This window comes from Cavia porcellus, unplaced genomic scaffold, assembly GCF_034190915.1.
Source record: "Cavia porcellus strain 051 isolate PalLab524CR breed Dunkin Hartley unplaced genomic scaffold, mCavPor4.1 scaffold_19, whole genome shotgun sequence".
NCBI classification, from domain to species: Eukaryota; Metazoa; Chordata; class Mammalia; order Rodentia; family Caviidae; genus Cavia; species Cavia porcellus.
Genome location: NW_026947502.1, coordinates 50,384,211 through 50,411,250, shown reverse-complemented (window position 1 = coordinate 50,411,250; position 27,040 = coordinate 50,384,211). Strand labels below are relative to the sequence as shown.

The following is a 27,040-nucleotide window of genomic DNA, read 5'->3' as shown; positions in this document are numbered from 1 at the left end:
CTTAGTCATATGCCCATCAGCAGATGAATGGATAAAGAAAATGTGATTTTTATGTACGATAAAGTTATTCTGCTATAAAGAAGGATAAACATGAGTTTCTTGTTAAAAAATGGAGGCACCTTGGACCATGTTAAGTAAAATAGCCTATGATTTCTCTTATATGAGAAACCCAAAATATAAATACATTAAGGAACAATATAAAAGATATAAAATAAGAAAAATCAGGTAGGCCTTTCACAAATGGAAAAAAAACCATGAGATGGGGGAGAAGGAGGGGCAGAATTGGGAAAGCAGGCATAGAAAGAATTTAAGTATGCATGTACAATTATCAATTACCCACAATGAATGTATTCATTAAGTATTGCAAATATACACTAATAAAAAATTAATACAGATCCAGCAAGACTGCAGGATACAAGATGAAATGAGACTTGTATTTGTAAGTTAGCAATAAACAATCTGAAAACGAAATTAAGAAAATGTTTCAACTCATAATAGAATTTTAAAACATAGCATGTAACAATAAAAGTATCCAAGGAAATATAACGTGGGCACACTGAAATCTATAAAACAATGTTGAAAGAAATTTAAAGGCCCAAATAACTAAAAAGCATGAATTGGAAAGTCAAATAATATTAAGATGGTAGTAGTACCCAAACTGAGCCACACACCCAAAAGAAACATTAAATTCCTAAATGCCTTTTCTTGAACAAATAGACAAGCTTATCCTAAAATTATTATGGAATTACAAGCAACTCTCAAAAGCCAAAACAATTCTGACAAAGCACAAATTTGAAAGACTCACAACCACCCTACAAACATACACACTTTAAAATTTAGTACAAAACTATGATTATCTAAACAGTATGGCACTGTCATAAGGACAAACACAGATAAACAGAATAAAATAGAGTCCAGAATTAAAACAATAAATGTTTTTCAACTGATTTTTAACAAGAGTATCAAAGACAATTCAGTAGGAAAATAGATCTCCTACAACACCAGGCCTAGGAGGAGCTAAGGCAGACCACCAACACTAGCTTATGGTTCAAATACTAATCAATCCCATTTATTTGCCATTACTGGTTTCAAGTGCTACATTTTCTTAGTGTGTCATCATATGCTGCTAACAGTAACTAGCAGGATTTCCCAGCATCTAAACAGTTTAATCTTGTCTCGTATAACTCTTGAGTACTCTGGGGATGGGCCAGACAGGTTTATTAACCAAATATTTTTGTCTGGAGTCTCTCCTTGTTAACAGTGTCCAACAAACAATCAACAAGCCAGCCTGTTCAGAAATGTCAGTCTGGATATTCCCAAGAAAGAGCAGCTGGATTATGAGTGTGGCTAATGAACCCTGCAGTGAGACATTTACTGCCACACACTGGGTTTCTGCACAGGAGACAGGCTGTTGCTTCTCCTCTTATAAAAATAGATTGGGGAAGTGTTTTTTAAACATGTTTGCAGCTGTGCCTCCTTGCTCGCTCTCTCTCTATATATATATGTGTGTTCTTTGTAGTCTGTGGGGACCTAATTATAGTGTCCAAATGGCTTCTCTATCCACACATCTGCTGCATCACATGCCATTCAGTGGGAGATGTCTGGACATTACAGATCAGATATCTCATCTTGCACACTAACTGTGAGCCTAAAAGATTCTGCAGGAAGCAAATTTTGTGATTTGAATTCTTGTTCCACACTTACAGAATCACAGAGTGGAAATGTTCCAAGACTACATATACTAATTCATTGATCACATATAACAATATCCTCCCCTTACAGCCTTCTTGTCTTATCCTAGGTATTATATTTGTATGATGACTTAATCTGCATTATCTGTCTTCATTTTTCAGGTAAGCAACTGAGGTTTAGAGGACATCATTCGCCTCAAGTGTTTCATCTTACAACGCCTGAGTTAGTCTGACCCACGCTTGTGTGACGACAAGTTCACTTTCTATGCCACTGGCTTTTCCTCCCTCCATTCATGTACTTGCCAAGCAGTTATGGGAGGAGAACCTACAATAGCGCCCCATATGGGGAGTTTAAAGACACAATTTGAAATACAGAAATCTATACTTGCACAACTACCCTGACTTCCCTGCGCCTGCAGAGCAGAGAGCCGGCCTCACAGCAGTTGAGAGCAGAGTCCCCAGCCCGGCTAGCGGAGTCAGTGCCCTTACCGTCTCCCTCTTTGCTGGGGTTGGAGGGTTCAGGAGTACTCAGGGGCCTCAGGGGAATGATGATGTCATCTGCATTAACTCCTTCATCCCTGTGCTTCTCAGAGACATGGGAGAGCAGTTCTGACTGGTTTGGCGAGAAGAGATTACAACATTTACACATGAAAATGGCCGTGTTTTCTGTAACGAAAGAAAGAAAAATATTTTATTTTATTTTAACAGTGATTATTCCCAGTTCCCAAAGAACACACTAAGGGCTGCTTGCACAATTGCCAGCACCAGGCAGACTCGTGTCTACCTTGTGGACACCTCGGGTGGTCCTGGGCACCAGATCATCCTTTCTCCAGTGTTTCAAAGTCTCTGTCCTTCTGGACAGTGGGTATCGGGTATGGAGCACAGGCCTCCCTTTGATCCAATCTGCTCTCAAGTTCAGCGCCCAGCAGAGCACAGCCAAGTACAACATGAACCTGGCACTTGAATTAAGTCCTGTATTCATACCACGAGCCACTCTGACAGCAGTCACACACCTAGCTAGACACCCTGGCAAATGGGGTGCATCGAAACACTGACCAAAACAGCATTTCTCAAAAGCCAATGTAACCTTTAACGACTGACAAGGTAACTACAAACAAAACAAGAATAGGGACCTGTTGCTTTCTTTAAACCAGTTAACTGTCACGTAAGCATTATCATTGTTTGCATAATTTACTAATAGTCCATTATGTTCTTTCCACTATATAAACTGGAAGACATAATAGGAACAAAACATTCGTTTTTCAGTCTGATGAAATAATTATAGGCATATAGGATCCAAAAAAAGTCAGTTTTTTTATTCTTATTTTTAATTCACACTGAAAAGATGAACTGGTATGAGAGAAATGATGATGGCTCTGAAGTGAGACAGCCAGAGGAGAAATGCCCGACTCCTGTCCCTAAATGCCACAGAGCTGGGAGACCTTGGGGAGGCTGGCATGATCTCTATGTCAGAGAAGGTGAACAAGAAGAGCAGGTTATGAGCCTCTCCAGCAGCAGCAACTGGTCCAGCCATCTTGCTCCACAGTTTGCCCACAGCCACGCAGAGCTGCCAGAAACCTGTACCACACTGCCTGGCTCCCACTGACCCTCTCCAGTGGCCTCAGGGCACTCTCCACATGTGGCACTCCCATGGGATTTCTACATTTGCTGTCCATCCAGGCTAGACAGACACGTCTGCCTATGGAGCTCTGTCTAGGCCAGTAAACCACGCATCCCTCCTCCTTCCCACCCGCAGCCACCGTCTGGGCTTCCTGCTTCCCAGGAGGCAGCATCTCCATCACACCTACCACCTACCTGTTTCCTGTTCCTGCCAATGTGAGGGTCCACACACACAGTGGCACCAAGAGGTGAGGGTGGGGCACTGATCTACCCAGAGCAGGGTCATCTTATCCCTGACAGTATCAGGAAGATAAAAGCCTCAGCATCACTGAATTGGTACAGTTATGGCCTTTAAATTCTCCACTTACACCCAGAAGACTGCTCTTGAGAGTCCTACAGAAGGTCCTGGACACCAGCTGTGTGTTCAAATCCCAACCCTCTCGCCCACTCAGCAACAGCACCTTGGTCACTTCTGCTTCATTCTCTGGTCTGATGCCTCCCTCTCTCCTGGCCTCCTCCACCGGCCAGCAAACAAGCTCGCCATCCTCCCCTTTCACAACAAGGACCTCTCTTGATCTGCCCTTCCTCACTCTCCCAACACCACTCTTACCCTTCTCCTCAAAGCAAAACTCCCAGCCAGAAAAGGAGGATGCAGCAAAGGGGCAAGGCCCCCGAGGCTCTGGTGGGGTGAGGAAGGAACCCACGGCCCAGAGGCCCACAGTGACCTCAGTCTGAATCCACAGAAAGGGCTTGATCTTGGCAGGCAGAGGGATAACAACTTCAGGGGATTCTTTCCTACCAAATAACACATGAAAGGGAAACTTAACAAAGCAGAACACTGCTGAGTCAATGAAACTCTATCAATCAATATTTTTTCCAAGAATGCTTACCTCAAAGAAACCCAAAATGGATCCCAAACAAGAAGAGTTTCCATCAGTACTCTTTCCTTCCTAGGAGGCCATGCTGTTCACAACACCCTTCCTACATCAGTCCTATGACTGATCAGAAAAAGGTCTGTAATCCCCCCAGCCCACCAGTGAGTCAACTGCAGGCTGGGAGAAGGGAAACAAGATGCCCCAGGCACAGTGGGCAGGAAGCAGAGCCCAAACACTGTCACCTGGCCCTTGACACAGGTCTGTCTGGCTATACACCACAAGCTGATGGGTTTCTCCAAGTGAAAGCTAAAATCCTTAGGTCTGTGCCCTGCAATGTCAAAATGATACTCTTGACAGAGAAGAAACAATTCCTAACTCACTCACCAACCTCACACCTGGTCACTGGTGTACTTGCGAGCAGGAACCACAAACCACCCTGGCCCTGCAGACCAAAGGATGACTCAAAGGCCAGTGCCACCAAGAGAAGGAGAACATTTCACCAGGAAGGTAGACACAACAAGGAACATGACAGATTAACTGCACCTTGTGGTCTATGATTTCCCACTGGCCTCCAACTATCCCTGGTCCCTCAAATGTACTCAGAAGAATGAGAATCCAGTAGCATATAACACAGAACTTCTGAGGAACCACAGAGTTATCACAGTCTCCTAGTACACCTCGGCCTCATATCACCTGGAGAGATAAATAAAGACAACTACTTTTGCATGCATAATGCATGTAACTACATACATACAACTACAATGCATGACGCCAGAGACTGCTGTGAATAAACCAGCACTCAGCTCCTCTGGAGCATAAGGCCTTGGCACCCAAAGGTAGTACCTGACCTTGGCCACCTATGCTCATGTAGCACGGCATCCCAAGTGCCTGCTGAATACGGAGCTCGGTTAGGCAGAGGACAAACCCTAAAGTTCTGGGGTTGAGGCAGACACAAGCACTCAGACCCAAGGTGACTCACACAACTGCAGGTTCAACCATACATTCATACATTACAGCCCTGAGACAGGGTGTAGTGGATAATGCCTGCACAGGAAGAGGTCACCAGTGGCAGAAGAGACTTCTCAGCCAGAAGATGGCTGGGGTTTAGCACTGCAGGTAATGAGGCAACGTGCAGACACAGGGAAAAAAACAGCCAAAGCGACACCGCAATGGCAGGTGCAGGGTAAATGAGCTCATCTGCTGCCAGCACAGCACCTGGTGCATACCTGCAGCCTCCTCAGGGCTAGGCACGATCGCTGCAGTAGGAACTGGCAGACTCTGGAGGAGTCAGATGTTCGCGAGCAAAGACAAGAAGCAGCTGGGTTGGAAGGTCCAGCAGGGAGGCCTCATGCCACACGCCCATCTGGGGCTCCTGCATCTGAGCTGCATCAGCTCTCTACATACTTACCCTCTGCCCCCGGACCCCAAAGCGACCCCTCACACCACGCCCTCAGGAATGTATGGACTTCAATGCACCTGAAAAACAGTGGCCTGAACCAAAGAGACAAAGGACAAAGGCATACACTGCTGCTGCCCCGGGTGAAAACTGATCAAGGAGGCCTATCCAGGCAGAGTTGCAGGTCTACAGGAACAGAGTCAGACCAAGCAGTCAAGAGGCTGCCCGTGACCAAACAAGGGCAGCTCAGAAAGAGGAGATGTGTGAGCTGGTTTGCTCTGCTTTGCCGCTGACAGTCTAATCTTGTCTTTAAAAATGGGATTCCCAGAAGGCTGCAGCAGAGCACATGGGGCACCCTCTTGAATACAAGACCCCAGACATGGAGAGTGACTGTGTTCTTCTTGGGATATTCTGAAAACAGCAGGCAAAGAGCCAAATGCCAAAGCACACAGAGGACATCAGATCACACCACATCCCCCAAAGAGGAAGAACTGTAAATCTGCCAAAATAACAACACCGCCACTTTCACTTTTATAGTGACTAATACGAAAAATGATCTGTACCCTGAAATACAATCATAATCATGTTGTCAGCTAATTCTGATGAAGATGCTATAATTTGGATACATTTTTAGGTCCAATTACTATGCTCTCATCCTTAACAAAAGAATTCAAAAGGAAAATGATGTATTCAGTACAAGAGAACAGCAGAAGTCTGGGGTTTAAGCACATAATTCCTTTAAACTATCTGCCGGGTTTTAAGCAGCTAGTCTATACTACTCAAAAGGAAAACCTTTAGACAACTACATAAACAAATCCTCACATCTGACCTCTGATCTGCAGAACAATCAGATCCTATCTGGACCTCAAACCCCCCTCCTGCCTTGGGGACTCAAGAAGAAACAAGGGTTTGGCTCCCAGCCTTCTTTGTAGACAGCTTTGAACTGAAATGGAGACTGCAGGTCCCAAAAGGGTGCCTGGCCCCTTCAACTCAAGGAGGCTCCTGGGAGTGACAGGTTATGACCACAGGTAACTGGTGCTTGGCTATGGCAGCAGAAGTGGTCAGCTAGAGCTGGCCTGCTCCCAAAACTCCAGGCCCTCCAGAAAAACAGGCAAGGAAAGTCAATCCAACTGAGGCTGAAGTCACAGGCCCCAGCCAACATGCAGACTGTTCCGGCACAAGCTGCCATCCAGAGCATCCCCTTCCTCCTTCCTGGTGCTGCTGCTGGCAGATCCCAGGGCAGGGAGATGGAATGGAACAACACAGGGCTCTATCATCAGGTCTCGCAGCCCTCATGCCAAAAACAAACTCACACCCTCACTGTAAAATAGTCAAATTCCAAATTGTAGCCCTTACAGACAGCACTGCATTATGCTCCAAGACTGGGAACACCAGAGAAGCATTTACTGTGTACCTTTCAGAACACTTTTCTTGTGCCTGAGAGAAAAGATACAGAGGGAGAGAGACACGGAAGTGACGCTATCATCGAAACCTCAGGCAAACCCTCCCTGTCTCTCTGAGGTCCTCCAGTGCCCTCCACCCCAGTTTCCTTCTGCCCCCCAGCTCAGTGCTGAGCTCAGCACTGAAGGAGGACAAGGGTGCCCTTGATGCCAATAACATAGATGGTCTCAGGGGTCTAGGTAAAAGCAAACACAAAATACTCTTTCTTACAGAAATATCATTAGAAATGGTGTCAATGCCTAAGCAATCTCCAGGGAACTGCCCTAAAAAAGAGGTCAGGATTCCTGGAATCTAGCCTCTCACTGTGTATCTACAGGCAGAGTACAAAATCTTTCTAACACCATATGCAGGGTTGGAAGCAGGGTGACCGATGAAAAGATCTCCACAGCTCCTCTAGTCTAAATATAAAGTCTCAGCAGGGACACAGAGGCAGCCAGGATCCATGGGGAGGCAGACATGCATGAGGCTTGGGATGGACACACCCCAAGGGACCCGGGTTCTACGCCCACTCTCCATCAAGGCCCTTCGAGGACAAAGGACTCCCAGGCACGGTCTGCCTAAAGCGGCCACACACTTACATCCAAACCAGGATGGAAAGGACATAACGGCACCTTCTCAGTGCCACAAACTCCTGGCTTTATCCTGGAACGTTTCTGACCAAATAAAACCTGAGTGAGTAAAACTAAAACATTAAGGGCAGGCTGGAGACTAAAAGAGATATGGCAGACAAGCAGCCCGAGGCACAGATGGTCAGGGTCCAGGCCTTGCAGGCCTTGCAGGCCAGCAGGCAGTGTTAGGGGTCAGATCCCAGGTGGCCCGCAGAGGCACAGCTCAGGCTGAGGCTCCCCAGCGTTCACACACCTCGCCCAAGGCCTTGGCCACATTCCAGAAACATGGTACAGATGAACCACTTCTCTTCAATACAGTACTTGAAACTGTAGCCAGATCGGGCAAGAGAAAGAAATAAGGGTGAAACAAACAGGAAATGAAGAAGTTGTAAACTATCCTTATTTGCCATAGATGACCCCACAAGCTCCACTCCTAGGACTAATAAATTTAGCAAAGCAGTAGGAAACAAAATCAACAGACAAAAATTAATAGTGCTCCTGTACTACACTAACAATAAACCTACCATGAAAGAAGTCAGGAGAACAATCACATTCGTGGTAACTTCAAAAATACTTAAATACCTAGTAATTAGCCTAAGCAAAGAAGTGAAAGACCTCTATAATGAAAACTACAGTAGTATAGGGAAAAAAGAGAGAGAGACTGAAGCAGACATTAGGAAAAGGAGAGACATTCCTGGTTCCTGGCTAGGCAGAACCAATACTGTCACAATGGCCGTATTACCAAAACTTATATGGATTTAATGCACTTCCAATCAAAATAACAATAGCATACTTCTCAGAACTATAAAAAGAAAGTCTAAAAATTGTATGAAAACAGAAGATACCAAGAATAGCCAAAAAATTCGGAGCATAAAGAGTAAAGCTTGAGGCTTTACAGTCCCAGATTTCAGGATATAGCACAGAGCTACAATAATAAAACAGCACAGTACTAGCACACAAAGACAGACATGTTACCAACAGAATAGAATTGAGGAGACGGAAACATCCCATGCACCTTCAGTCACCTAATTTTTGATAAAGGAGTCACAAACACATACTGAAGAAAAGACTGCATCTTTAACAAAGGATGTTGGGAAATCATCTAAGTCCGTATCTTTTATAGTATATTAAAATCAAATCAAAGTGGATCAAAGACCTAGACACAAAAACAGAAACACTGAATCTACTAGAAGATAAAATTGGTAAAACTCTTGAAGACATGGGCATAGACGAGGGCATTCTAAGCAAAACCCAAATCGCCCAAGGAGTAATACCAAAAATCAGCAAATGGGATCATATCAAATGAAAAAACTCCACACAGCAAAGGAAACAACCAGTAGAGTGAAGAGACAATCTTCTTCAGAATGAGAAAAATTTTGCCAGCTACTCCTTAAACAAAGAACTAATATCTAGAATATATGAAGAATTAAAAGAAAAATAAAAGACCCAACCGATCAATGGGCAATTGAAATAAATAAAAACAATTAAAAAATAAGTAAAAATGGCCTATAAGAATGTGAAAAAATGTTTGGCATCTTTGGCTGTTAGAGAAACTCAAATCAAAAGAACACTGAGACTGCATTTCAGGGCAGAAAGAACGGCTGTCATTCAGGACATAAAAACTAATAAATGCTGGCAGGGCTGTGGAAAAGAGGAACACTGCTGCACTGTGCATGGGAAGGTAAACTAGTACAGCCAATACAGAAATCAGTGTGGAGACTTCTCAACAAACTAAAAATAGAAATCCCATTGGATGCACACACTTTTGCTGGGTATCTTCCCAAAAGACTTGAAGTCATCAAAGTACAGTAATACACACATGGCCCATATATAGTAGCACAAAATACAGCAGGTAAGGTGTGGAAGTAGACTGTGTGCTCATAAACAGATGAATGAATGAAGAAAACACAATGTGTTCACAGATGGAGTACTACTAAGTCACAAAGGAGGACAAATCTGAATGAATCTTCTATAATGCCAAGTGAAATAAACCAGACACAGAAGGCTAAATGTCACACGATGTTTATAGGAAACCCAAATTACAAATAATTTTAAGAGCAAAGTAAATGATAGAAGATAGGAAACAGGTAGAGTTTATGGAGATAAGAAGGGGTTTCTGGCCAAGGCAAGAGAGAGGAGGGTAGCTGGAAGGGGAGTAAAACTGATGAAGATGCAATATATATTTGTCCCTAAGATGAATGTAATTATGTATACCACAAGCATAGTAATAAGGTCAAATAAAAACAAATTTGATGCTGAAAATGCCCCACAAAAAAATATGACAAAGGAATTCCAAATGGAAACCTCAGAACAGAACTACTTAATACCACCACACACACACACACACACACACACACACCTTCAATAGGTGAGATCAAAGAAGAATGGAAAGAACAAGAGATGCGGTGATCCTAACGGGAAATGCAAGCACACAGCTAAGTTTCAGAAGATACCTAAAAACAATGCACAGAGCCTGAGTGACCTGGGAAGTACAGCTAAAGAGTCCATGTTTGGGCCATCAGGGTTGCTGGAGGACTCTGGCTTAGAGAAAAAGAATAAGTGTATGGCTCAAAAAAATATTCCCAGAAACTGCTAAAATTTTCCCAAATTTTGCACACACACAAAAGTAAGCCAACAGATTCAAGCTGAACATGTCATAAACAGTACAAATCCAAAGAAATTCATTCTGAGAAACATTACAAACTTTTGAAAACTGAAAGCAAAGAAAAATTTTGAAAGTGGCAAGATAAAACAACTTCCTGAATGGAAAAATGATTCACAAATCAGCAAATTTTTCATCAGACACAATGAAAACCAGAATGAAATAGAAAAAACATTTTTCAAGGCCAGAAGGGGTCAAGGACTATCAACCAGAATTCCACATTCAGTGAAGATGTCCCTCAGGAATAAAACAGAAACTCAGACATTCTCAGAGAAAAAAAAACTACACTTATCCCCACATGATACAACCTAAAAGAGTAGCTAAAGAAATTTCCCTGAAGAGAAAGGAAAAGATAAAGAAATCCTGAAACATCAAAAAGGAAGGGAAAACTTAAAAAAGAAAAAATACAAAAGTTTAGGCAAATATAAACATCTTTCTTCTTGAGTTTCCTAAATTAAGTTTGATAGTTGATACAAAAAACACAGTACTAGCCGGGAGCTGTCAGTCACAGATGGCACGCTTGCCTTGCATGCACGAGGCCCTGAGATCCATTCCCAGTACTGTCAAAGACCATAAATAAATAAAAAACAGTAGTGCTGTCCTCTCTCACTCTCAGGCATGCCACAGAAACATGCACAACAACCATGCAGCTACAACTGCGGCAGGAAGAAAGGCAAGGTTTCCACATGTCACTTGTCTTACAAATTGTTCTCTTTGCTGAGATGACATATCCCACACCCAAGTCCAAGGAGGACAAGTTTCTATTTGGCTTAAATTGTGGAGATGCTTGTCATGGTTTATGTGGGTGACCCCAGGCCTCATGCGTTTGCATTATCCATCTGTGACTGGTTCATTGTCTAGCGTTTAGATTGGGGGTGTGAGTGCTACACTGGCCTAGGGGTGGAGCCAGGATGTGATTTAATGGCAGGAAAAAGGTGTGTCTCACGCTCTTTTGCCTGTTTCCTCCTTGCTGTTTGTAGCAGCCATGATCTGCAGCCCCACCATGCCAGCCTGCCTTGGAGCCAACTGAGTATGGACCGAAATCTCCAAAAGCTGTAAGAAATAAATCTTTCCTTTCCCAACTTTGGGCTTCAGGTATTTTGTCTCACCGATGAGTAAAAAATAACTAAGACAATGCTTCAGTCCACAGTTGGCTGGCTCTAAGACAGGGTGGCGTGGCAGAGAGCATCACAGAGGAGAACCAGTTCACGCCAGGCAGAAGACAGCAAAAGCAAGTGGTCAGCAACAAGCAACCATAACAGCTTCTTTGTGTCCCTTTTATACTCCATCTAGGCCACTGGGCTTTCTGGGGATAAGATATCTAAACATAAATCATAATATCCCACCGCTGTCCCTCAAAGACTCATGCACATCCCTCAATACAAAAGGTATTTAGTCCATATCCAAGAGTTGCCCAACTCCTAACAAAATTGCTAAAAAGTCCAACTCCAACACTGCTGCGGAAATTTAAGGCAAACTCTTAGCTGCAAGCCCTGTATCAATGAAAAGAAAGTTAAACACTTCCAACATACAGTGGCACAAGAAAAACATTACCATTTCAAAATGTACAAATAGGGGGGTAGACAAGAACAGAACCAAAGCAAGTCCAAAATTCAGGTGGGCAAATATTAAGTTCTGTAGTTCCATGGCCAGCATCCATGGCAATCTATGGCAAGATGTAAACTCTAAAGGGCTTGTATGGCTCCAGCCCTACAGCACTTCTGGTAGTTGTAGTACCCACAGCTTCTCTCTTGGACCAGTTCCACTCCTGCCTTGCAGTTACAGATAATCCACATTCTTGGGTTTTCCAAACTTCCAGAGTCACCACTGTAATTTGGCTTCACACTCACACTTTACACACTGTTCTCTCAGGGCCACTGCCTGGCCTCTCAGACCCTCTTCCGAAAGTGGGTGGAAGCCTTCCTGACCCCACAACTCTTGCATTTGGCATGCACCTAAAACCAGTGCCACATGGATTATGCCAAAGTCTGCCACCAGCTGGAGCAGAAGCCAGGCTTTCTTCTCTCTTGGCTATGGGGCCTATGAACCAAATCCTGTGGAACAACTACCCTAAGCCACTGCCATTCTGGAACATGGTGCTCTGGGACTCTCTTCTCAAAACAAAGTCTTTCACTTTTGCAATTTTGAGGCTACTAACGACGAGTCCTGCTGTTTCATGTGATGTGCTCTGACCAGCTTTTCCACTGTCCTGTTCCTTCTCAGCAATCATGTTCTCCTTTGCTCTATTTTTGCAGTTCACAGCTTTACTGGGGCTTCCTTTTGGGCCAAACTCAAAACATATTGAATCATCCTGTTGAGCCCTTTGTTCTTGATGAATCTGGTAAAAATGCTCAACAGTAGCCATGCCACCACTTCAACATCAGACTGCCTTGAAATTTCTTCTGCCAGATTAGTCTGCTCCCTTTAATCTCACTCTCAGGTAAATTTTCTGGACACAAGCAAACAGTCTGCCAAGGCTTAACAATAGCCAGTGCAGTCCTTCTTCCCAGGAGAGACCTCCTGAGCTTCATCTTTACTGAAAGCATTTACATCAGCATTCTGCTTTTTCCATGTTCTAACCAGAATCACCTATCAAGTACATCCGCAGGCATTCCAGGGCTGGGTTTTCAGCCAGTGTCTGCAAACCTTTCCAATTCTTTCCACAAGCCAGGTCCAAAGACTTCTGAACCACATATTCAGCTATAATCACAGCAACAGCCTCACTTGTCTGGTACCAAATTCTGTCTTAGTTACTTTTCTCTCATTGCTGGGACAAAATACCTGGCACCACAAGTAAAGGAAAAAAAGGTCTATTTAGCTTAGTTTGTAGGGGTTTCAGTTTATAGTTGGCTGATGTGAAGGCAGGGTAGCATGGTAGCAGGGCATTGAAGAGAAGAAACAGTTTATAGCTGGCAGCAGGCATCAAGCTACAAGAAACTAGTGACAAGCCTCTTTCTGTCCCTTATAATCCTTCTAGGCTACTCACTCCTTATGGTTTGTATCTGGATGTCTCCCCCAAAGCCTCTTGTGGTCAAGGGGAGTGGGCTATTTGGAGGTGGCTGACTCTAGAGTTTGTGATTGGTTCACTGACTAGTGTGCTGGGACTGGCAGTGTGAGTGCTATACCACTCTGGGGTGGAGAGCGCATATAAAATATAAGGGAGGGAAAGAGGCATGCTCCTCCTTTTTGCCCTTTTGCTCTTGTTGTTTCTTGTTGTCTTCTGCAGAAATGACCTGTTGCCCCTCTGCCATGCCACCCTGTGTGGGACCCAGCTGATTATAAACTGAAACTTCTACAAAGTGTGAGCTAAATATACATATCCCCCTTTAACTCTGGATGTCAGGTATTTTGTCCCAGCAAGGAGAAAAAAGTAACTAAAACACTTCCCTTAGGGTGGCTATCACTCACGCCCTTAGTCCTAGTGCCCTTGATCCTAGCATTGCACCATGGGTCACTCCTAGCACCACACACTCTACATCCAGCCACCACTGGAAAGCCCCACCTATGACTATGTTAGGCTTTGTGGGGATATCTCAGCACAAATCACTCAAACTGGCACAATATTTTCAACAAACCTACATGTGATAAAAATGGATTTAAATTCTGCACACCTGTACTTTTTGACTGTGAGGCTATCTAACAATTATATAAGATGCAACTATTAGAGTGATACAATTCTGTAGATAAATGGTAGCTACTGCAAAACAACATGAATATACTAATACTATGAACTTGAAAGTGGTATAAAGCATTCATATCTATGTTATGCGTATCTTACCAAAAAATATTTTAAACATGTGATTATTAAGGCAAACATGAGACTTCTCTGTATTACCTGTGGAACTTCCTATGAATACACATTTATGACAAAAATACAAAATACAAAAAAAAAAAAAAAAATAACAGTGGCAAACAAAATCAGTCTGGACGCTCTGGAAAACACACTGCTGAGAAGAGTCCTGAGTACTGCTAGGTGATTTGCCAGCTGTGCCATACAGCAGGTAAGGCTCACAAGAAACTCACAGAGGCAGCCAGCAGCCCCGTGAGCAGTAGTATGGAGAAGGAGTCTGAGGGGCTGGCAGTGTGTCGCACACCTTCCTTGTTACCAACACTCACAAGGCAGAGCCAGAGCCCCACCGGCCCAATACCATTTCCCCTGGTGATGGTTCATCAGGGACCCAGGAACCACCCCCTAGAGAGGGATAAAATGACAACTACAAAATGCTTAAACATCTATCAACAACCACAGAAGGAAAATGCTACATAGAGTATTAAATTACTCTGTTTAAGGGCTGTAGTTTAAAAACCTCTTACCTCCTCTTCTTGGTTAATATTTTGCTTTGCAACTGCCTTTTCCTTGGATTTACTGACTATAAAGAAAGGTCAGCAGCCAAAGCTAAGTTTGAGAGGAGGTTGACAAACACATCCTGAGCTAAAGTTTTATTTTCCTGTTTTTTTCTTGTTCTTAAGTTATTAAAATCTTGAGAGCCAGCAGCTTCCCAATAGGAGACGAAATATTTTAACACCACACAGCCGGACTGCTATCACAGTCCAGTGCAGTGAATACAGTCTCAGAGTGTGCAGCTTTGTACTGTTTTAAAAAAACTTTTCCTTTATCCTCAGGAGAGGATCAGCTGAGGACAACCATCTTCCTTCCCTTCAGCTTACTCTACACAACCTGCACACAGCTGTGGACAAGCCATGTTTTCCTCTCTTCATCATCGCCATCACAGCGCCCATGGCTGGAAACTTGCTGGAACCACAGGAATGGGACTGAAGGAGGACGAGGCGGAAGCCAGGCCGAGACTGAACCTTAGGTTAACCAAGCCCTCCGAGCAAAGGCTCACGCTGCGCACGTCCATCTCCACAACAATCCTAGGAAATTTATTCTATTATTGTATTTATCCAAGTAACTAACTTATTTTAATAAGAAATGGTATTTTACATAAAATAAAAAAGACAAGAACACAGCTAAATAACCAGCTGTAAGATGTTTCAGAGATGTGACCAACAGGAGTCTGAATTAATGAACTGGCAGTAACCTTTTCTCATTCTGATTGAGCAGGTTCGGCAGCACCCAAGCAAACTTGAGAAGCTGAGCTCCCGCACCCCTCCTGGTAGAGCCCCATCTCCCCCTCGGCACCCCACACACTCAGGTCTCCTGAGCACCAAGTGCCATCTCTCCGCCTCCATCTGTGCCTTGTCAGGATGCTGCAGCACTCAAGACACCTTGAGGAGAACCATAAAAAGTCCCTCCTCAGGACACCAGCACCCCTATCAGAAAGCTGTCACAGTACATTGAGATTGTCAGAGCAACGCACTTACTGTGAATTATGGAAGACCTTCACAGTAATACCGTACTGGATTATGTGAAGTGAGCGCTCTTAGATGTCGTGCCCTTATGCATATACAACCTGCACAGCCGTACGCAGAGCTGCCTCTAACTCAGACATAAGGATGCTACTGTTCTATATTATTGATGAGGAAGCTGTAACTTCCTGTACAGGCCGCACAGTTCCAAAGCTATCCAAAGCTTGTATGGAGCTTAACAATCATTAGAAGAGGAAGGCAGGCTGTGTGCGTCTACCTGAGAGCATCCTGTCGCATGCCAGGAGTTATGGAGAAGGTAGAAGACCCCGTGGCTGAGGGTCTGGTGGGGGTGGGGTGCTCCAGAAGGTGCTCAGTTCAGGGTGGTGAGCAGAGGCAGCGGAAGCCAGGTGGGCAGGACTGAAGAGAATGCACTCACAGCGGGCTCGCTGGCACCTCCTGCAGGAAGGTAGCCGTGAAGGAGAGCCAGAGGTGCTACTCGGAGAGCCCCATGGCTTGGGGATTTAGTTCAGTGGTCTAAGTGCTGCCTGGTGAGTGCAAGGTCATGAGTTCGATCCCCTGGTACCAAAAAAAAAAAAAAAAAAGTCTTCTTCCTGAAAATAGGAAGTGTAGCTTAACCAGGAAGGTAGGGTGAGGCCTCCCCAGCAGGAGGCCCAGCTGTCCAGGAGGGCAGGAGGCTGCCAGACAAATGGGACAGCCTCTCAGAGGACACTAGGCACCCAAAAGCCAAACTTGTGTTTCAAATCTCCTGCAAGCAAGTGAGATTTTTCAAGGGAAAAAAAATTACGTGTACACACAATTAAAACCTGCAGTGAATGTTTAAATGTTAAAAATGCATTACAGTGATACACATTGCCAATCCCCCTCAAAGCACATCTCCATGCTTCAAACCCACTTATCCAAACACACTTGGCAATGTGTCTTTTACTGTAATAAGTTGTTTAATTTTTCACTGGATCTTTCCATCACCCTATAGGTGACACTCGGGTACACTCAGCCAACACAAGTCCACAGGTCAGTGTGGACTGAGGGCTGCCAGTTTGCCACTACTGATCAAAAGCTTTCCTCATGGAGGACGGGGGAAGGGTGCTCTCCTGCAGGGGTCACCAGGTAGCTGACAGGAGAAACAGAGGCCAAAGCAGACAGAGGAGGGAGGACCCAACTCTCTGCTGTCACCCAGCTCCCAACAACAGGCAGGGCCAGAGATTGGCTTTGGGAGTGGATTAGGGCGAACATTTGCCAGTTCGGGGTTTTTCTCTGAGTGTTCCACGTCTTTCACAATGGGGATTACATGTGCAACCCAAGAAAAAATTAAACTTTAAACTGACATTAAAAATAAAGGGATACTAACTGATAAAATAACCAGATGTTTTCCTATGAAAGGAAGACTGATCCTCCAACAGCTTTGGCCTCAGTCAAGTCCCCAAGCTTCAGACCCCACACACTGAGAAACAGAATAAGGCCAGGGCCACCTCTGGACCCAGGACAAAGCAGTCCTCACCAATACCAAGTTCTTGATGGTGCTTCTGGGGCTCGTTAGACACTGGGTGGGAGAAGGAGAGCACGGATATGTCACGAGCCTCTCTCCCCCTGTCACTCATAACGTGTTACATGACAAAATGACCAAAGAGAGCGATGGGGGGCGGGGGGAGGCTGACAGACAGACAGAAGGGAAGGACAAGGGGAAACTGGATTAACCAGTAGCAAGATGCACTGAGACTCAGAGTTGATATTAAAGAGCCTTGACACAAAAGTTCTACTCGTTAGAAGCAGAAGCCGGTGGTGGTTGGTACAGGCAACAACCCCTCCAATGGCGGGCCTCAGGCTGCAATGGATGGGCCCGAAGGCCCACTCAGCACCAGGGGCTAGTAGGGAAGGGCCTGAAAGTTCCAGAGCTGGATGTCCCAGGACAGTTTACAAGAGTCCACCACAGGAAAAGGAGGCATAAGATTTTATGTCCCACAGGGCTACCTCCAACCTCCCAGTCCAGCCAAGCTGCAAAATAATATTCACACTGCCCCCTGCAATTAATAAATTCACATGGACCTTCATATTTGTGACCATACTTGATCCTCCCTATTGTCCTGTAAAGCAGACAAATAAATGGTGGACTGTTACCATTATCACCTTCACCAGCATCACCATCACCACCATCACCACCACCATCACCACCACCACCACCATCACCGCAATCACTACCACTATCACCATCACCATCATCACCATCATCACCACCACTACCACCATCACAATCTCCACTTACAGAAAGGAAACCTGGGGCTCAGGGAAGTCAGTTAACTGCCAATGAGCCTCAGCCAGATAAATAACAAAACCAAAGTGTAACCCCAACTTTCCAAATTAAATGCAAGCCACATGTGCCCAACCCCGAGCTGGAAGATCATTTGCTATTTCCAGGGACATTTACAGCATCACCATGTGGAAAGCCAGTCTTGGTATCCCCAACTCAAGCCAGGACCGTGGCAGAAGGTAATCATCCCCGATACTAAGAAGAGCAGCTATACAGAACCAGAAAGGAACTTTGCTACAGCAAATTGATCCAGGAGTAAAAACTGGAAAACAACAGAGTGCCAAATATGGATGACAGAACCCACCAAATCACACACTTGGAAGCATGCTAAATGTACAGTTTGGCAACAGGTCCCGAACCAGACACAGTAGACCAGGAGGTTCAAGGCAGCTTTTTAGGCAAAACTTCAGGCACAGCCACAGGCAGGCACCATACACGTGCTTACAGTGCCCTCTGGTGGCTTATGCTAGAATTGCAACTGAATCGGTCAATTAAAAAGAGGCTGTGGTTTATGGATTCCTGGCTTCCACCAGATGCTGTGCTTTACTCATTACCCTACTTAACCTCCACATTAACCCAGGAGGGAGGGGCTGCTGCTGTCACGGTAAGATGAGTAAACTGGGCCAGGGAGGACATCACACGGTCACACGGGAGGTGGATGTGCTGCAGGACAACAGCGCTTCACCGCTTGATACTAGATGTGAGCTGGCAGCCCCAGTGTGCTAGGCCAACACCAGCAGGCACGCTGGGTCAGCTCTGCTCACAGGCTGTGCTCACCGCGGTCAGCTACTGTGTGGCCCCTTCTTAACCACCCAATAGCGACGCTCAAACCTGAGGCAGCTTCCCGGCCACGCTCTGTGCAGCACAAGCGAGTGGGAGCAGTGGGCGCAGCCTGACCTGAGGGGAGAGAGCACAGCTGCTCGCTCTGCCTGGACAGCACCGGTCAGCACGGCTGTGGACGGCCCAGGGTCTCCTGAGGCAGTGGAGCCCGGCCTGTCTGTCACGCATTACACAGCGAGTGCAGGGGTGTCTGTCAGCACCGCTGAGCTCCTTGCCTCTGCAGTACACACAAGAATACACTTATGCTGCACAGGGTGTGATCAAATACGAGGATGTTTTTACAGTTTTGTTAATTTGATATAGGAAAAGAGCATGCTAACATTAGCCCCCCTCAAAACACTTCCTGTCTTTGCACAAACCTCCTACTGTTCTTGTCACTTCCGGAAGCGGCTGTGGAGGTTCACCTCTGTGTCTTTAGTCGCACTGTCGTGGCTGCCTCGATGTTCTGAATTCAACATACGAACCTTTCGTGGTCAGTTCAACTTTGTGAAAGAGCCAGAAGTCACCAGTGCCATCGCTGGTGAACAAGGTGGACAGGAACTCACCACGATGCTTCCACAAGCCTGCCTTTGCCTTGAATGGCACATGACAGCAGCATTCGCTATGTTTTTGCTTGGTTGGTTTGTTTGTTTGTTTGTTTGACAGGGTTTTACTATTCATTTCAGGCTGGCCTTGAACTCATTTGGTAGCCCAGGCTGGCCCAAAACTCACGCGATCCTCCTGCCCCAGCCTCTCGAGTTCTGGGATTATGGGTGTGCACCACATGGCTGGCTCACTGCTTTTCTATTCCCACTCACAAGGACATCCAGGAAACAGGGCTCCCGGAACTCCTTTGGAGAGTGACAAGAGGACTGGGGTAGGAGTGGGCAATACAAATGGGAGTATTCTTAGGAGGATTAATAGCAATGTGTCTTTTACTGTAATAATTTTTCTTAACTTAGGCATATACATACTACATTTTTTAGTCACTCCTTGTATACATCAACCTAAAACGTAAACAGCAAATGTTAAAGGAAAAGACACAGAGATAAAAAATATTCTGATTAATAAATTAACCTCTTATTTAAAGGAACAAGATCTGAAACCAACTTCGGTCCTCAAAGCTGTGAGACTCTGGCACGAGTACTGAGCCCCTGACCTCCAGTTCCTTCTCCTGTGCAGGGCTACGCGGAGGACTGCAGACATTAGGAACGCAGGTGCCCAGCTCAGAGCTCGGCTCCTACATCTCCCAGCCTGCACTGCCCAGCTCCCATCCCTCTGCCTCTAAATCTCTTCAGGCCTTGTTTTGAGCTGTCAGATTAAAAGTCACCTTAGAAGCCTTGAAAGTAGAATTTCACCTTCAAACTCTATCCAGAAGCTAATGTGCACCGACAGAGCCAGAGTCACCAGAGTTAAAGCAAAGCTGAAAGACAGACCCACCAGCAGCTCCTCCTCCAGCCCAGAGGAGCACAGATGATCCAACCTCCTTGGCCCATAAATAATCTCCAAGGTGCCCTCCCAGCTCTGGCACCCACTGGGCTGAAGATCCACTAAAATGCACACCCCTAATTTGTGGAAATATTAGCATGCATCTCATAAAATGCTGATGAATATGCCAACTTCCATAGCTCACAGAGTTAATGTGTTTATTAAACGCAAGGGAGAAATCTCATGGGTGTTTCTTTGCTGAAGCTGGTTTAACAAAATAAAATGAGAAATGCTCAGTATCCGCTATAATTAAAGCTGGGCCAACAATTCCATTATAATTTTATGCGTACACATTTCTTCCATGTTGGAACTTGGCATAAAATTGTTCTAAGTTATTTTTAAGCACTCTCAAAGTGAGAGCCCTGGGCAATGAAGTATGCTCATATTTAGTGTGACAATCAGTGCTGGAAAAGGCTGGCCTTTACCATATGAAAGTGCTACAAATAATTTCATACAGATAGGAATTGCAGTCCCCACCTCGAGGCCCGGCTGAGCATGCAGACCACAGTGTGGACCCCAACACTGTAGTTCCCACTTGCGAACTGCTAAGGTGATCCTGAGAAGCCGCACGCTCTGTGCAATGCCTCCTTCGCAACTACATCTCTGTGACCATGCTTGTGTCAGAAACCAAACACCCAGGAGTCTTTATAGAGGATTTAAGGGGGAGACATGAGTGACAGCAGTGCCCCCAGAGTGTCTAGCTTTGGTCTGTCACTTGTCCTCACCTTCTGGTGCAGATTCCAAGTCTCCAGGCACCAGTGTAAGTGGAGCTACCTTCCCCTATCTGAATCTGCAGGAGCACAGCTCAAACACAGAGAAGACCACAGCAACACTGCTGACCCCAAAAGGACAGCAGGCACCTCACTGGAGGAGCCAGCATGTGGGGGATGACTGCAGGCTTCTCCAACTGCTAATTATGGCACAAGCGCTGAAGAGAATGGGGAATGTCTTAAACGCAAAAGTCCAGCGGGCTGCATAAAGCTGCTAAGTCCACCCTTAGCTGCTTCTGCTGACACACAAACACATAAAACACACGCACAGACACATATCTCACGTGCACATACACACACACACAAGCGCACAGAGATACACAGGGTTACGCACATCACATGTGTAACACACGTCCTCAGGCATATACACACAAGGTTTCCTAAGGAAACACAGCACACAGGCAACACAGAGGTAGACGACAGGAACAGGCAGCACCAACAGTGACAGCAAGTGGAAATCAGCTGTGACCCTCATGGACCTGAGAGAGGAAGCGGACAGCGCAAGTAGGGAAAGCAAGGGAAGGAAGAAGAGATGGCCAGTGCTGGGGGCGGCAGGAGCGCTGGAGAGGCGCTGGGACCCAAGTGGCAGCAGGAAAGGAGCCTCGCCTGCAGAAGGAAGGTCCCCAGCTCCCACAGCCTCCTGCAGCTTCCTCCTCTCCTTCCGGGCCTTGCAGCCTGCGGAGTTCTGCGCCTCTGAGCCCCGCACCTTGAGGAGAAGAGGACTGTGATGAAGGCAGATGCTGGTGAGGATGGGCGGGTGTGGGAAGAGAGTAGCCACGTCTCCCAATCCTGTCCAGCCTTCCTGTCTAGCCGCCTGCTCGCTCTCCTCCTAGGGAGTTCAAGAGGAAGGTGGTTCGGTGCCCACCAGCAGATGAACACAAAAAGGGAACACGGTGTAGATGCATGATGGAGTTCTTCAGTCGCAAAGGACAACATTTTGTCATCTGCAAGAAGATAGATGAACCTGGAGACTATTGTGTTGAATAAAATAAGCCAGCCTCAAAGACAAAGAAAAAGACATGAAAATAGAAGGGAGACTAATATTACATAAGAGAAGGAGAATAAAGAACAGGAGTGTCAGGAGGATATTGGGGGATGGATGTGATTAAAATATACTATATACATTGACACTGCGTTTCAGTGACGCACAGTATGTTGTAAAATTCACAGACACCAACAATGAAAGGGAAAAACGTGAAGGTGACTACTCTAGCAAGACACCCACACAGTGTTGGCTAAGGGCCACTGCTGCCCCGGCCCCCACGACGGCAGCCCACGAACCTGGCCCCTCCTGTGGGACAAGCCGACCCAAATGAACCAAAGCCCTCAGAAATGCTGATCTGACTTAGCCTAGCTCCTCCCTAGACAACTGTTTCCATCCAACAGATGCACTAAGAGCATCATACATGGGTTTGTCACAGAGAAGGAGCCAAGGCAGAGAAACGGATGCGCAGTATCTCCAGCTCTCCAGCTGGTCAACTGACCAGGTGAAACAGGCTTATAAACACCTGCCCCACAAGGGAAGGTGGAGTTTGCTGGACAAGTCCTTCCTTCCACTTACGTTCAGGCACTGCCCTGAAAATGGACCCACCCCCAGGGATTGGAGGCTGGCAGGTGCACAAGGAACCACACCCACTTAGGCCCAGCACAAGAAAGTCTCAGTGATTTCTCTAAACTAGTGCTGTCCAGTAGAACTAGGAGGTGGGAACAGATACAATTTAAATTTTCTAATAGCTACACCAAAATAAAAAGGAACAACTGCATTTTAACAATATGCTCTATTTCACCCTGCATATCCAGGATAGTTATCACTTCATCTGTAATCTGTTTTTAAAAGCTCGATGAGAAAAAATCTTTTTTTGTACTAAGTCTTCAAAATTCAGTGTTATCTTCCATTTATGGCACATTATAGTTTAGACTAGGCACAAATTCAGAATTCACATTATTTCATGAACACCAAGCACCCCTGTTCACCACAGCTCAGTGTGGCAGGAAGGATCTCTCCTCGACCTTTGGCAAGCTGATTCAGAGTCTTCACCAAGACTAAATCTTTGGGACTAATCCAAGTTAGGAAAATCTGAACAAAGATTAGCAAACTCAGAACTCTAGGGCTAGCACCCCTGTCTGCACTATTTTGGGAGAGGCTGATGACAGAGGAACATTTTCATTTATTACCGTCACAGGTTTAAAAGTTGGCTGTGTGCTCAGGGCTCCTGAGGCCATAATCAAAGAGACAAAATAACAGCCTGGCAGGAAATGGAGGCTTTGTGGGAAACATGCAAATTCAACTTCATGTTTTAAATATTTTCCTTATTTATTATAAAAGGCTGAGGATGGTCTCAGTTATTAAGTGTTCTGATATTCAAAATTAATTCTAGGACAAAGAACTGCCCTTTAATAGTCAGACACATCTGAAGTCTTTTCAATTTCCAGCTAGAGTTTTAAATTTAAGGAAAACAAATAAGTGGGAGGAGCTAAGAATTTTCCAAACACTACCACCCATCCATCCTTAGCCAACCAAACTGACCTGGCCCCTTTTTCCTGGTAACCAGAATATGAATTAAGTTTGGCATCTCTTCTCCCACTACCTAGTTCTAGAGTTAACTTCTAAGCTCAGTGGCACCATCATTCCAAACATGTGCCCAAAACATGTCCTACTGCATGTGAGGCACAGTTAGGAAGGAGAAAGTTACAGACCCTCCTTCCAGGAACATAAACAAGTAATTCCATTTTGTTCAGTATGATCACTTTCCATGACTGTGGTATTATTTGTGGACTAACTGTGCAGACTCCTGCCACGGGACAGGACAGAAAGTGCACTAGTCCTGCCTCTTGGCCAGTCTCTAAGCACAGTCAGACAGCTGCCTGACCCTGCCATGGGTACAAAGGCATCTCCACACTGATAGCTGTCACCTGTGTTCATACCCATGGAACCTGAGGCCACCCCTTCGTTCCCTACAGCTCTCCAGGGAATGCAGCCTCAGGCTGGGCTGGCAGGTCCATCTCCTCCTACAGCACAGCAGGGACCTGAACAAGTCACCAGGGGCCCTAGGTCTTGTGTGTTGCAGGCCAAGAATCATGGCTCTTCACAAGTGCAAGGCAGGCCTACACCGAGCTTATGGCCCAGAGGCCGTTACCCACTTCTGCAGACATGGTGTCTTTCAAGCCACCTGGAGCAAGTCCGATCACTTGTCTTGTCCACTCCTGCATGCCCTTAAGGGGTGATAAAGGTGGAAGAGAACTCCTGCCACCCACAAGGCACCCCGTTCTGGATGGCAGGCTTACACTTCACAGGTTGGGAAGGACAGCAAGCACCTGCTTTCCGGTTATAAAACGTGGTTATTAATTCAGGAGCCTCATTCTCCAAGTCTCAGCTCCAGCCTGGCCTTCTCAGACAGACTTTAAAACAGTCTTCAACATGAATTATGTTTCCAGGACTTTGCCTCAGTAGTATGACTACAATGTGCAGCCATGCATTTAAAGCTGTGTTTATTTAATCTCCCTCTTCCCTCATAGATTATGAGCTCCAAAAAACATCAATATCACTTAATTAAGAGCACAGTTAAATACTTTAAAAGGTCAGTGTTAAACATTATATAAGATATCTACCCAGAAACAAAGAAATGCTGCGTTACCTTTGTAGCAAGCACTAGAACATTTCCAGAATGTTCACCTAAAACTCCCTGAGAATGACATTAACCAAATCTCTCTTAACTCATGCTTCCTGGCAAAACAAATCAAAGTGCTGGGGAAGAAATCTCAGGTTCTGCATGGGACAGCTCAGTCTCCAGCCTAAAGGAGGAGACAGCACTCACCAACTCTGACCCTGTTCTCACCTAAAACTGGGAATATATCTATCTCAAAGAGGAATAATTCCTTTAAAAGTGGTATGGGAGATTCAATGAATTCCAGCCAGACTGAGAAAAACTGCCTGAAAGACACTTAAAGAAGGCCGGCAGAACCCGGGGTTAGCAGACACCCACAGTTCCACTTCAGTGAGATAAGTCCCGGTTCAACTCCATGCCCGCCAGGACTTTTGCTTCTTCCCAGAAATGCATACCTTAGCTCTCTGTTCTGCCCCAGTACTTTCAATGGAACAAAAGAAACATATTCAGCCCCAAATTCATACACTGTAAGAAAGTAAATAAGTAAGTATGAGGGTGGTCCTAAAGGTAAATCAAGAAGAAACAAATGAATTTTCCATGTTTTGAAGGAACAACTAACTACAAGTGCAGTGAAATGGGGTGGGAGGGAAGGAGGAACCTAAAGTGTGGTCTGCATCACGGGATTTACACTACAGACAGGTTCTGGTAAATACTGAACTCTAACTAGCAGGCTCCTTTGTCACAGAAACATGGCTTTGTGCATCCGAAGCTATTGTTACTATACTGTAGGACTGAGAGAATAAGTAGCTAGCTGGTAGATATGGAGAGCCAACCTTCTGTGAGAGGTCTTGCGAATATGGAAAGGGGAAGGACAGAATGGACCTGGGGGAGTTGGGCTACAACTGGGAAAAGCAACATAAACTCCACCTTTAAAATAGAAATGGATACAGATGTGCAGGGGACCCACGACTGCAGATACACATATGTGCACAGTATGTAAACAGACACCTGCTTCTTCAGTGTGTTCACTGAGAGATCTCAGGAGCAATGACACACCAGTTACAATGAACTCACCTACATCCCAGATCCAAGCATCGAAATACTGTTGCCCACTCAAAGAAACAAGCTCATGGGTGGAAACAGCAGGATCCAGAGCTGAAACAGACAAAAGTACAGACAGATCCCAGCGCATCTTGTTGCCCAGAGAGTAAAGTGGTACCCAGCAAGACAGGGTGTGTCTGCAGGGCGCAAAGGCCACCTTTAGGAGTTTCAGCTGGCCAGATATGGTGTAATGTGAACAACAGATTCAGTACTGAGGAAGGATTGTAAGCCACTGGCCACAATAAGAATTCAGTGATTCACAACAATATCAATGGATCAAGACAAAGGAAAGTACTTGCTGAGAGACAAAGATAACCCGTGAAAGACAATGGTGACTACGTGAGGCAGTAGGTGTATAATTAACTTCACTGTGGCAATCAGTTCCCAAGTCTACCTACATCAAAACTTCACACTGTGTACCCTGGATTGTACAACTGCACCTCCACGTGGGAATGCAGGGACAGCTCATAAGTGCAGGAGAAATCATTAGTAACCATCAGAATGATGCCTGATGCTGGCAAGAACCATCAATGGATGATACAACTATGACTACAAAGTGCTGAGGAATAAGGAGGTGCAGGACAACTCAAAACATCTCCCCATGGGGGGGGCCTAACTATGAGGGGAGAAAACCGGTAACTTATCTTGAAGGAATGTGACTTCTTCAGATATGTTTGCATCACTGGTAATAAAACAAATCAAAATCACACGTCTACTGAAAGGGTACACTGTGCATTCAGCATTCAGCAAGTTTCTGTGAAAATTCTGCCCAAAAAAGTACAATCTGAATTCAATCATGAGGAAACATTACACAAAGCCAAAACGTCTACAAAATAAATGGTCCATACTCCTCAAAACTTGTGTGTCAGTGTTATGAAACACAAAGACAAGGCCTGCTCCAAAGAAAATCGAATAGAGAAATGCCAATTGAATGCAGTGAATAACCCAGGATTTCGTTTCACTATGAAGGGTAGAATTGGGACATTCAGTGAAGTCTGAACAGAGGCATGGAGTTGACGTTATTTTCTCATTTCAATAATTATGTGGCAATGTACAATACCCAAGTTTTTAGGAAATAAACAATGAAACAGGAGTAGGTATAAGAACATTATATCTGCAAGTTTATTTAAAGGAGACAGAGAAGGAGACAGAGTGAGAAGGGAAGGTAAGCAATATAATAGACTTCCAACACTTGGAGACCCAGAATGAAAGGTATATGTGAATTTTTGTACTCTCTTAATGTTTCTATAAATAGAAAAATATGCAAAAATAAAAGATTAAAAGAGAACAATGGATCCCAAGTTGCTT

At 45.2% G+C, this 27,040-nt stretch overlaps 1 protein-coding gene across 2 annotated transcripts in view; it reads right to left on the bottom strand.

The window, feature by feature from the left end:
* Zfat (zinc finger and AT-hook domain containing) overlaps window positions 1–27,040 on the bottom strand; it is a 249,190-nt gene that overhangs the window by 208,362 nt on the left and 13,788 nt on the right. For both annotated transcript variants that reach the window (XR_010041192.1, XM_003467367.5), the window contains exon 2: window positions 2,181–2,357. Coding sequence is in view for 1 of the 2 variants with exons in the window: in XM_003467367.5 (XP_003467415.3) it covers window positions 2,181–2,357 (177 nt within the window). In the remaining variant the exon portion in view is untranslated. The remainder of the gene's footprint in view (window positions 1–2,180; window positions 2,358–27,040) is intronic.